Source organism: Cyprinodon variegatus, unplaced genomic scaffold (assembly GCF_000732505.1).
Source record: "Cyprinodon variegatus isolate N-32 unplaced genomic scaffold, C_variegatus-1.0 Scaffold260, whole genome shotgun sequence".
NCBI classification, from domain to species: domain Eukaryota; kingdom Metazoa; phylum Chordata; class Actinopteri; order Cyprinodontiformes; family Cyprinodontidae; genus Cyprinodon; species Cyprinodon variegatus.
The window spans coordinates 816995-830643 of NW_015150713.1; the positions used below are offsets into that span (position 1 = coordinate 816995).

General features: G+C 36.9%; 1 protein-coding gene across 2 annotated transcripts in view; it reads right to left on the bottom strand.

Moving 5' to 3' along the window:
* The window catches only part of sept5 (septin 5), a 24794-nt gene that overhangs the window by 9177 nt on the left and 1968 nt on the right, over window positions 1-13649 (bottom strand). Inside the window, exon 1 of one of the 2 annotated variants that reach the window (XM_015382596.1) lies at window positions 5148-5486. The exons of the other annotated variant lie outside the window; for it this stretch is intronic. Coding sequence (XP_015238082.1) covers window positions 5148-5222 — 75 coding nt within the window. The 5' untranslated portion in view covers window positions 5223-5486. Of the gene's footprint in view, window positions 1-5147; window positions 5487-13649 lie in introns of those variants that run through there. 2 annotated transcript variants of the gene reach the window in all.

Consider the following 13649-nt stretch of genomic DNA (forward strand, 5'->3'; position numbering starts at 1 on the left):
TAGAATAGAATAGAATAGAATAGAATAGAATAGAATAGAATAGAATAGAATAAAATAGAATAGAATAGAAAATCCCCTTATTGTCCCAAAATGGGGAAATTGTGGTGTTATGGCAGCAAAAGGCACACTATCAGCTAACTACATTTCAGTAAAAGTTAAATAAAGTTTTTTCTCTGTTAGGCTACATATTGATTTTCTAAGTTGATTTATTAAAGCCTCAGAAATCTTTGACTTCCATGTCAAATGTGAAAAAAATATCCATGTAAAACATCTGTTGATATTTTGTCAACATGTGGTTGAAAAGCATTGGTGGGTCGTCCAAACAGGTGATCCTCACCTGACTTTTAAAATGCAACTTCATGCAAAAATCGGGCAGGAAGGGTGGACATTTCTGGAATTTGTGGATTACAGATCTTTTCATGCAATAAAAAGAGAAGGTAAAATAAAACAACTTTAAGTAAGATGATTAAGCTTCCTTATTCTGAATGCTTATGGAACAAGAAAGTCTATTATTTTCATTTCCTTTTAGTACATTGAGTTTGACAGGTTTAAAATCACACCTTACAAATACAGGCGGCTCCTAATTCACATGTTGCTCTCAACCGTACAGTCTGAGCTCAAAGGAATGTCATATGACCCCAACTTTAAGGAACTTGTTTTCCTCCATCTCTCTGCAGCGCAGTTCTGGCAGCGCCTGCATTATTTTGTGACCCCCTTCATGTTTCCAGGGTACTGATTTTAACCCATCTTGATCAGAGGTGTTACCTGAAACGTGGGAACCTGTGTATGACGCTTTACTTAGACATGGTAAAAAAATCTTTCAGAAATAAATCAGTGTTTTCGGATGGTTATACATTTTATTTTGTGGGTGGTCTAGGAGATACAAATAAACCTAAGATGGTAAAACAAAGAACCGCGTTTTAAAAAATAGGGAATAAAAGCTATTTAAAGGTATGTCATCTGTATCAGGTGCAAAAGATTAGCAAAGATAAGCAAAAAATTAAAAATACTAACAAAACTTCAAAATCTTCTCATCAGCTTTTGTGTTTTTTTAATGGGGATAAGGACACAACTATCTTTTTTGACAATTTCTTGTTACACAACCAAACATGATTTTAAACACTGACAGCGACCCTGTATAGAACCATCTGACTCCAGCATAATGCTCCAACATGCCCTAACTAACCAGAAGTCATGTTTATTTCTCATCAGATTTCTCCTCATTCTTTTAGTCACAGAAGACATCAGAGTTAATGTTTTTCTCACAAGCGCTGCTCTGACCCATCTGATTTAAATGGATGATATACCTGCTGTCATCAGGAGATACATGGCAATGCATGCTTAATGTGACTAAGATGTAGAACGCAAGAAACATCTAGAGCATGCAGCATACCAGTCGTTTAGGATGGGTTTCGAAAACCAATTGCCCCACTATGTTAATATCCACCTGTTAAGACAAACATGATTTTAGCTTTTGGATATTTTTGGTATAAGTTGAAAGACAAAATATAAACTTAATCTACAGAATAGAGTTGCTTAAACCATAATTAAGATGTAGATGTTCTTCTGGAGCCTCCATTATGAAAATATCTACAACAAACCCTGCAAACTACTATATGATCGCTTTCTCTAGCACATAAAAATACTACATATTTAAGAAGGGTAGATTATTTTTAGTTGTTCATGAGGGAAACTAATGGGAAGTGGGAAATCTGAGTTTTATCAACAAACCTCAAGCTTAATAAGACAATATGGTCGCCACAGTATAAAGATTAAACATTAGACAAGTTATTTGCACATCAGACATTTTGCATTTTTTGTGAGAATGGAAAAGCAAAGCATTATCAGCTAACCCTAGACCACTTCTAGCACCAGTGAACACAACACACCAAGGGGATAATAAATACTGTCACAAAAAAGCTAAAACTTTTCATTATACGCTTTCAATAATTTACTTTCATTCTGATGAGATTTCTTAGAAAATTGCCCTGATATATAGTTAATTAACTAGAACATGCAGTCTAATGAGAAAAATAACAACCTTTAAGCAGGTATTACACATAATTATCATTAATCCAACATTACAGAAAATTTGATAGGATTAAATAACATACGTACTTAGAATAATAAGGTTATAATAGGTCATAAAATGTTCACTTTAAAACCAGCTATTAATCAGGAATTTCCACTATTCCAACTGAGAACAATGGTTTTTGTTGCCTTATATTTCTACTTTTAAGTTTGAATACCACAGACAGTGTTTTTGTCATTTTTATTATAGCTGTAACAGTGTAACAGATATACTAATAATAATGACTGTAGGTGTCTTTAATACCAAGTAACTGGAATACCAAAGATCTCTATGCTCCAATGTCCCAATTCCAAGGTGAATTGAATGCACCATCATTAACAGACACTAGGCTGTGACAGTATAGGTGTATTGTTTTAACAGAGAAAAACTAAACTGCATTGGTGACATTTAAACCGATAGAGGGCAGTACTAGGACAGTTTTTGGCCAATATTGTAGAATTCTACAAGGTTACATTGAAATGTCCAATTGTGAAGCGCAACGTAAAGATAGCACTATGGGTGGGTATTTATCGCATCGTTGATCATCATTGTGATACATTTCTATTCATGATAACAATTCTGATTTATTTTCTCTGATGTTGCTGCTGTTTTTCAAATATCTATTACCGTACAGTAAAAATGTCCATTGATGTGTATTGGTTATTTTATTCACCAGGTGCACAGTTTTATGTTGTAATACTTTACAGTACAGTGTTTCATTTTTTATCTTTTAACACTTCACTATCATGTTATTCTTACACATTTTTCTAAGGTCCACATTTGTGTGACAATTTTTTTCTATTATCTTTTCGCTGCTGTAAAAGCTGAAATATAATATTAGGAAATAAAATGGTTTTATCTAGAGATGCCTAATTTGGGGTTGTGTTACACTTTAAATGTCTTTCCATTCACTCTAACCAGAAGATTTTGCTGGTTAACAGAAAAAAAGACTATAAAAGGTCAGTCTGTGGCTGGGAGAAAACATGTCAACTGCAGTGGGTCTGGACCGGATCAAATATATGGCGGGAGTTTGCCTGAAATACATTGCATGAGTTTTTCTTACACCAATTCAGAGACGATATTTCAGCAACAGGGAAGCCTGCTGGAGACTTTGAGGGTCTAAAGGAGCCAACCACTTCCATGTTTTTTGGGACTACCAGGTGATAAAACCATTTTAGGAAGGGTTCCACAAACATATTGAAAATATATTCAATGTAAAAATACCATTCAAATGTGAAACGTTGTATTTGGGCAGCTTACATTTGGTTACAAGGACCAATAATGATGTAAAACTGCTGGTCATACTAGTGGCAGGCAGTAAGAAAGCCATTACAAGGAAATGCTTAAAACCAGATCCACCGGCTATCGATGAATGGATTGATATTGTTCAATAGATTTATGCTATGGAAAAAACTTTTTTTTCCCTCCAAAAGGGAAATTTGATAAAATCTGGACTAAATGTACTGAATATTTAAAACTAATTAGATCTGATTTAATTTGATTGCTCTTGTGAATTATGTGTCCTGCCCTTTTATGTTCTTGTGGTTTTTATTGCTCGAGGTGGGGCAATCCCCAATATTGTTCAATTCTGTTCATTTTTGTTATGGTTCACAACTAAAGTTAATTTTACTATTTTTATTACTAAAATTAGTAATAGTCTGTAAAAAAAAAAAACTCAGAAAGGCAGCATGGACAAAATCACTTGGACTCTGCCAATATTCTCATGTACGACCTCAAATGGGTAAAGCAGTAATGAATGTGATGGAAATCTGTCTTTCTAATAAAAATACATAATTACAAAAAAAAATCAGTATGGGTGCAAGTAATATATATTAATTGTTTCAAGTAATTACATTTTTTAATACATTATTTTAAAAATATAAATTTTTGAATAATATTTCAATGCACATAATATGACTCTAATAAATGTTGCTGTTGAATTACAGCTTAAATATGATGACGCACATTTTTTTGATAGAAGAGTCAAAAAATGTTACTGGCTGCATGCATTTTGTTTATTACTTGACCTGTAAAAAATGAAATAGAAGAAGGTTTAGAGATCTAAAAAACAAACAAAAACCTTATGGTAATGGAAAAGAAACTCAAACTCTATTCCAAGAGCGCATCAACAACTCCTCCAGGAGGTCGTACAGGAACTCTGAAATACACCTTATGCTTACTTCATTGAAGAACTGAAATTATCATTTGAAAGTTTCCTTTTGTGTTTTCTCAGGATATATATGTCTGATTAAACATTTAGATGTTTTTTGCGCTACATACTTCACTCCTTCTTTTAGCTCCTCATTAATACTCAAAAAAAGAAAAAAAAAGCAGGCATTACTTTGGTTAGGGGGCTTTTCATGTCAAGACATTAAAATGTAAGATCTGAAGATCTTGTGCCGCAATAAAATGACCACAACAGTGAGAAAAGCTGCAAGTGTTTGGAAAGTCTTGTGCAGAGCATTCCTCTCAGAGCGGCTGAGAATAACCAACGCCTCAGACTTTCCAGAAACACAAAGAGAACCACAGGATACCAGTCTCCCACTGTGTGGGACAGCAGCTTCTGCTCCCACTGCATCTGGCAGAGCGTCATCTTAACCCTACACTACAACACACTGACATGTGGAGAGATAAACAAACATTCAAGCCCTGCAGAGAGCATTCACTCACAAACAGAAGCTACATTCAACAGACCTGAAAAGCTCCTTCACTAAACCAGACAAACACACAGTGAGAGTCCTCATACGCTGTCATAACTTGTCACGCACGTTTCCAACAGTTCCCTGGGGTGAGGATCACATTTGTCAAAACAGACAAGCAAATATGTACAGACATAGAACACAAAACATAGTAAGAGGTGAAAGATGAACCTCTGATGAAGCTGCAGAAAAAAATCTGAGCACTTTCTGAGAAACAGTGCAGCAAAAACATAAATAAGTTGGCAAAAAAATTTAAAGTGGAAGATCCTTCCTTAAACCAGATACAATTTCTTTATATTTTAAAGGACCGTGCAAATAATGTTTCACACTTCTTGCCTCATTTCTTTAAATCTATTCATATACTTCTATCTCTTTACCTTCTGTCTGGCGGTTCTCACTCGTGGGCACAGAAGTCGTTCCACCAGCTTCTCTTGCAACATGATGGCATCCATCCTAAACCACCCCAACACTGACAGACTAAAATAGCCACCGGTCTCAGAAAGTTGGAGCAGCAGCCCAGCAAGGAATGGAAAAAAAAGCAAGTCTCTTTCCCTGGTTGCTGTCCCTAAATATATTTGTCCTAGACTCCCTGCTCTTACGTTTGTTTACTTCCCAGTCCTGCTTCTTTGTTAAATTCTATCTTTTCTGTGCCCTACAGCGGTTCGGCTCACCCTGTTCAGACAGGTATGAAGAAATGTTCCCTTCTGAAATGGAGTTTAGCAGGGAGAGAAGGAGAGAGAGAGAGGTGGCAATTTGAGGGAGGAAACAAGGGAGGGATGGAAGAGGCGAATGTCTGAAGGAAACCCATTCATTCAGTCCACATTCCCTACCCCCCCCTTTAGACTAACATATGAAAAATAAATTCTCCCCCAAAATCCCCACCAACCTTCAGCTTCATGTAGTCAGAAAGTGCAGATAGTTTGTATGCTTAACATATGAAAAGGGAACCTGTTTCAACCTGAAGGAAACAAAAGCTTCAGAGATACAAACGCTGCATGTACAGACAAATGCAGTGAGGTTATCAGATAATAAAGAAATTAACCTGCCAGTCATTCTTCTCACTGATGTGTTCACTCTAATATAATACAAAAAACAAACTTATATAGTGTACATCAGAGGCCCTGGAGAACTTACATTAGAAGTAGAAAAACTGCATTCAAAACCCAAACATCTAAATTCTCATACAGGATAAAAAATTAAAAGTTTGTACCACCCAAATAGAAAATAAAGCATGTGAATCTTGGCAGCAAGCACAGAAATCTGTACGTATAATTCATAAGACTCTAAGGAGTCAAATGGGAAAGCAAAATGAAAAGAAATATAATATGACGTATAGTCTTCTCAAACTAAAAAGCTGACAATTAAGTTATTTATTTGCTTCATTTGGAAGGGACAGTTACAATAAACATAGATCATAAAATAGTGTCTGTCTCCCACAGAGTAAAAATAGATCAAAAGAAAAAATAACAAATACATGCTGCTGCCAGGATTTTTTTTTTCTTTTTTTTGTGGCCAGTCCACTCAAAGTCTTAATATTTGCAGGGAGACTTTACCACAGGTTGCTTCCTTTCACAGAAGCAGCTCTTGTTTATCTAGAAGTTTCCAAGTAAAAATGTACAAATGTAGATGTAATATGATTAAAAGTTGACCATTTAATTCTTATTTACCTTCATAATTAATTAAATTAATAACAAGAGAAAGACACAGATAGAATGATGGTTAATCTAATTTAGGAAGAGCATTACTTAAACCCCAAGTAGTTTAAAGTTGAACAAAATCTTTCAATTTGACCAACTTGCTTCTCCTGAAAAGAAGTAGCATTATTGGCCTGAAGTGACCCAGTTGGAGGTCCAAATTTATTTCTGATGGTTGTGATTAGGGTGATGGCAGGGAGGCCTTTTTGAGCTCATTAACAAAGATGAATTGTCACAATACCAGCGAAGATATGAAGAAAAACCGCACAGTATTTGGCTGCTGTACAAAAGATATTTCCATTAAAGATGGATGGATTACACCTTATGGGGAGTTAATGAGGACACTGAGCTCAGACGGCATAAAGGAACAATGAGCCAGTGTGTCTTCACTTATCACTTCAGAAGTGCTTACGTATATATATATATATATATATATATATATATATATATATATATATATATGTGTGTGTGTGTGTGTGTGTGTGTGTGTGTAACGGAGGTACATTCATGGCAGAGGGTAAAGCCAATTGATTCCAGATGTTACAATGGCATTCGTACGTGTGTGCGTGTTTGATGGGTGTGTCTGGCTAACACATAATGTGGGCAGCAGAAGTTAAACATTCTTTGAAATAAAAGAAGGAGGACCGTTTTTTTCCCCCACACAGACGTGACCCATGTTGATGCCACGTACAGGATGTTAAAGCTACTGCCCCGACCACAGGGGGGAGACAGAGGACTACACTGGGGTTAAAAGTTTGAAGATCTTTGTGAAGGAAAGTCTCAGTGTTTTCAACTGAAATAATGCAATATAGAGCTATGCTTCATTAACTAGACGGATTTATGAGCTTTAGTAGAAGGAGTGACGGTATAAACAAAGGAAAGGGGCAGATGTCTTGCAATGGTCTTACAATAACCCCAGTTAAACCCCCCACAGTTTGTCCTTCTCAGTAGCCAGCTGTCCCTCATCTCCCATTCAGGCACCCAACACCAAACAAACAGGCCTAATAGAATCACTTATTCACACTTCTGTTACACTTGGATATTCAGTATGAGTGAAAGTAAGCTGTTTGCTCCTCTTCTTTGACCTGCTCAGTTTGTCCTCCCATTACATTTCAAAACTGTTTGAAACCTTAGACAGGCTATCATGGCTGTTCTTTAAGCTTTATTTTCTAAAACAGAAGTTAACATCAAGAAATGCAAACTTTAACAAATGTAACATAACCAAATTTAAAGAAGCATAAGGTTTTAAGTAGGAATGCATCGATATCAAAATCTGAACTGATATCTAATATTGATATTGCCATTATGTCCAAAAATACTATATTTTTACCAATACCATGTGTAATGTATTTATCGAATTATTGGACACCATTAGAGCAACAACATACTTCTTAAAAACGGTTTCTCTACTTGAATCAAAAGCTATGATTTATGATTACCGCCACCTGACCAAATAGATAGCATTGCAGATCCCCTCCCATCTATGACCTGAAACAGAAACAGCTACTTCATGGAAATGAATATCGATCATTAATATTGGCCCAATTTTCAATGATTCAATGATACAGATATGCTAGAAATGACCAACCAATATTATTACTATCAATATATCATACATCCTTAGTTTTTAGGGTGTGATATGTTAGTTTATAAGACAACACTGATGGGAGAAATCAAGTTAAACTAAAACCTGTTGATTCCAGAATATAATTTCAGATTCGCCAATGTTTTCTTGTCAGTTGGAAAGATTATGGAAAATGTAGGGATAGAGGGAAAACTGTGGAAAGATGGATTGCTCTGAAATAATTCCCATAGGTGAGTCTTAGAACCCCCCTCAAATGTTCCTGCTTGGCTGTGACACCACCCTGGAGTGAAATATGAGCTGTGCTGCTGCCATCAACACCTTTGTTTATAGATGTTGGAGATCGTCCTGTTTTTCAGTGTAGTCCCGTTTCTCTGACTGTGACTGGCTGGATGTGCTCTCTTCATCCTCTAACATGGGAGCTGGCTCGGAGCTTGTCTGTCTGGCTGTGTGTTTCCTGGACAGAGCTGCTTTTTACAGTTGCCTTTTGTATCTCTGCTTCTGTCTCCTTGAACCCTTCTGTCTCCTTGAACCCCAGTCGGCCTCGGCAGATGGCCGCTCACACTGAGCCTGGTTCTGCTGGAGGTTTCTTCCTGTTAAAAGGGAGTTTTTCCTCTCCACTGTCGCTACAAGCATGCTTAGTGTGAGGGATTACATCCGAGTCAATGAGTCGATGCAATCAACTGGTTTTGCTTAGATAGAAAACTTTGAATACATTTGACTGTATGCTCTGGTAAACTGTAAAGTGCCTTGAGATGATGTGTTGTGAATTTGCGCTATAGAAATAAACTGAGCTGAACTGAACTGAACCCATTAAATTTTGGAGTTGATCAGGATTTCGGAATTTCTTAAATAATTTTGGAATAAAGTAAGTCATGGTAGGATTATTAAAGCTTAAAGGACTGAAAGCCCTGAACAAAGTAACTATAGAGAATTTGAAAACTTAAACTAGCCCACGGCTGTCTGTAGATCAAGTCTCTCCATCTCTCCAAAGAAGCACTACAGGTAGAAAATCAACATGGCGCCGCCTGTAGGCAGCGGCTTGATACAGCTCTCGACAATGCCATAAAATATGCTGCTTAGAAAGCTTAAAACTTTTTCACTGCTAAGCTGCTGCTCATTTACTAACTAAAAGCTGTGCAAAAAAAAAATTGTTTTGTATACAATATGTGTATACAAAATGACAATAAAAGTAATTTAATTATCACATTCACATCTACATGCCTGTTTGAATGCAGGAATACGATTTGTTTTTCCACTATAACCTCCACCAAGGAGGTAACGTTTCAGCACTGGATTGTTTGTTGGATAATGGAAATGCTATGGCCTATTAGTTGATAGTTTAGAACCTGTTAAAATTTGATAATGATCCAGATCCAGATTTAGATTTAGGAATATTTTTTAGATTTCTTAACATTGTGAAATGAGCTGCCTGCTGCAGGTTTGCACTCTAATTTATTTAGAAATGTGTCAAAACAAGGAAATCTGTTTCATTTTGCAACACAGGAGATGGGTGGATTTTCAATTTCTTCAAAAACCGGACGTCATGTGTTCTTATTTATAACACCTAAAGTTAATCTCTCTGAGCTTTCTAGAAATCAATGACAAAATTTCAAAGTAGTGCATCCCTGGGTAAAGCTTTTACAAAAAGATGTTAAAAAGCATTGGACTTTCTGTTCGTGAGATTTCTGAGGCTTTTTCTTTCCCATTGATGTGGTAAAGAAGTGCTTATTTCCGGTACTTAGAGTGTTTGTCATTTTGTTGGATGATCTTGCAGAGGAAAAGATCCAGAGGTCAGTTGCTAAATCAGCAGGCATCACTCAGCTACTTCCTCTCACTTATTCAATGATTCCCAGAAAACCACAGCAGTGAACTCGACCCACAGCGTGTACGTCACTCAATAACTTCCCACTGAAAACAACAGAAGATGTGCAGGAATCCAGCCTGATTTTACACAGACTCACAGTTTGGCTCATAAAAATCTCCAGCACTGCTCAAGTCACAAGAGCTCAAGATAATCCACTTTTTCTGCAAGTTAACAGAGATCAATTAATGGTCCCTAACGTTAAAGGGACCATTGTTTCTTAAGCTGAACAAAGTAATATAAGTTGATTCTTATGATATACCTCAAGGAGAAGTGAAGAACAAAACTGTACCTTTTAGATTAATACGACAATGCGGGGGCTGTTCAATGGTGCAGTGAGTAGCACTGCTGCCTTGCAGCAAGAAGGTTCCCGGTTCAATTCCCGGCTTTCTGCATTGAGTTTTCATGTACTCTCCTTGCATACATGGGTTCTCTCTGGGTACTCTGGCTTTCTTCCACAGTCCGTAAACATGACTGTTAGATTAATTGGCTTCTCTAAACTTCCCTTAGGTGTGAGGGTGAATGGATGTTTGTCTCTGTGTTGCCCTGCGATGGACTGGCCACCTGTCCAGGGTGTACTATGCCACTTGCCTGTACACAACTAGAGATATGCACCAGCACCCCTCACTACCCCAGCAGTGAAAATGGATGATAATATGTTTTAGAGACAATATGATGTAACGGTAAATAATCTCAGTTATTTTAGATCCTCTTTCACATCTAAACCCATTTTGAAGTTTTTTTTGTAATCCAGAACAAAATCCAGGCAGTCACAAGGGTGATTCTTCCCAGATGCCAGCTTTCTAGGTCATCCTTCAGCGACTTTCTAAAAGCGTTCTTAAAAGAAAGCCGAGGCCGTTTAGGGGCTAAAACCAAAGGCATGAAAACAGGAAAGGATGATTTTCTCCTCTCTGAAGAGGAGAAGCCACATCTGACATATAATGCCTCTATAGGTAATATTTGGCCTGTTTCTGTCTAGAGCTGCAACATTCAGTCGGGCTGAAAAAATGTGTGATTAAAATCAGGGGTTGCATTCTTGGTTAGCGTATTTAAGTCCCTGTTGATTTGAAAATGGCTTTGCTTTACCTGCACAAAATGAATGTTTAGGTTTGAAACTTGAACACAGTAATTGTCTTTCATGTAAAGGACTTTTAAAATAGATAAAACAATAAAGAATAGAATCGTCAGCTAACTTCTACCTGTTAAGATTTTATGAACTATGCTTAAATCTGTGTCTATTAAGGAAACTATCCATTTTAAAACTAATTCTATTCATTCTTTAGAGAGGAATAAAAAAAGCCAACTGGGCCCATTCTTAAAGCTCAGTAGAGAACAATCTAAAAACATGTTGGACGTGCAGCTTAATGAATGAATTTTACCATACGGAAATGGGGCTTTTCCTAGTTGATAGTTGAACTTTGCTCTAATAAAGTGCTCACGTAAACATCCTAGCAGAACTGCTCGAATCTGTGAAACTAAAAGAGGTTTTTTTTGTCTAATATTTTGCTACCTTAGCACAAAGGTAATGACTAAACCAAACATCACGTTTAAATAAATGCTTTTTCAATCCACGTATTTTTAACAATAAGGCATTACAGACTTATGAATCCCCTGAGCTGCTGAGATTTTTTTACACAACCAAACAAACAAAGCTATTGTTTTCACACATCTTGCACAATATTTATCATCTGTAAGCTGGAGAGGTTTTTGGTTTAGTGGAAGCCCAAAACATCTTTTTTAGGACTTCAGAAAATAACTAAAAACAATTGCTAATATTACTGATTTCACAGTGGAAAGAAAATATTATTTAGGATATATTTGGGTTAACAGTGGGGAATTTAAATCCCATCCAAACACCCAACCAACCTCCTGAGATTTGGCTGTCGCTGCTGTGCAGCTGGTCCTTTTTGGGGTCCCTTGCGTGGCAGCGAGGGCAGCGTGTTTAAAGACAGCGTAGGTAGGAAGACGGTGAACGTTAAATTGGAGTGAAGAACCGAGAGAATCTAGATGTAGCTGCATCCAAATACTACAAGAGAAAAGCTGAAGCTATATGACCTGTTAAAGGAAAAATAAACCCTGCTGTCACCCTGTGACTTATTTTTTTCAGAACCATCTTGTATCCTTGTAGTATTTCTTTGTTGTGTTTCTACTTTGGGTAAAAAAAAAACAAAATTGTTCTTGTAAATCATATCTGCTAATACTGAGAAGACCACTTCTATAAGGACTGCTAGAGCTTTGGGAACAAAATCACACGATGTAAATAAGGAAATTAGTCTAAAAAACAAAAATAAAACAGTTCATTTTTTAAATAAGATCAAAGCAGGTTCTTACTACAGATTTACCATAAATAAATCATTCAACAGATAGAATTAAAAATAATCTTTTTGAAATTTGCGATTTTTTTTCCCCAAAAAAATTTGAAGTCTCTCATCTTTCCTTTGTAATTTTCCACCCATCTCCTACCGCTTGTCTTGTAGGTTAAATGCAAAGGCACACAAGAGTGGACACACTCTGCAAAGGGGAATTTAGAGAAACCAATTAAGCTACCAGTCATTTTTTGGACAGTGGGAGGAAGCTGGAGTAACTGGAGAGAAACCGTGCCTTGCAATGAGAACATGAAAACTCCATGCAGAAAGACTCCAGGCCAGTACGGCAACCGTGCTAAAAACTGCACCACTGCGCTGCCCTCCATCAGAACCATCAACCGATTATTAGAAAAAAAAAAAAAACATCTCACCAAAAACGAATTGTTCAAATGATTCCTGATGCTATACGTTTCTGGTTTGGTCAGTAAAGGGAGCTGTTTTCCTCCAAAGGAGAACAATTTAGACAAAGAAACTACCGGTAAGTGTAGAGAATATGAAAATAAAAGTAAAGCTACACAAAAAGGTTAAGAAGGCACCATCATTCAAGCCTCTGTCTACATGGACCTTTAAAGTTTATTGTTGATTTTCTCTGTTTTTTGTCAAAAATGTTAAGTTCCTCTCTGCCCACACTTGGAGCATTGATAAAAATGGATGGGAAATAAATACAGTTTCCTGGCAACGCTTTTTTTGACAGCTGGTGAAGTAATGGAAAGGTTGAGGGCTAGAGTGAGGGGGGGCATGTGGGAACAATGACTTTGGATCAATAATCCGTCAGGATTCATTTGGAGGTGATCATCTCAGATTCATTCACATGCAGCTGAACATTTGAAGTGTTTGTCTCTTTCCTTTTCTACAGTCCGAGTTATTCTGAATATTAGATCTTGAAAGGAAAAGCGCCCTGAGATCAGCTCTAGCAAAGTGTGTGGGTGTTATAGTAGGGTGTAGAGTACTTTTTAGACCTGCAGTAAAGCTTCAGGTCTAATGCTGTTTATCATACATTATTTTTGCACTGGACTCACATTCCCACATTTTCATAATGCATTTAATGTGATAGTTGTACAACTGAGAACACAAATGAACAAAACCTGTCCGACATATCACTGATGATCCCTGTTGAATTGAAGAGGAGCATTTTGCATTTTCAAGGACCTGACCATCATTTTGATTGGTTCATTCTGACCTATCAGCAGCTCAAGTTCATGCTGAGGGTCATGATCTGATGACGCCAACAGAACCACATCTTCTGCATAAGATGGTACCCTGAGGTTCCCAAACCATGCACTATTACTTCCGATCCAATCCATTCTACAAGCATGACTTAACCATGATCCAATGGCACCTTGAAAGCTCCAATAACATAAACAAAATGTCTC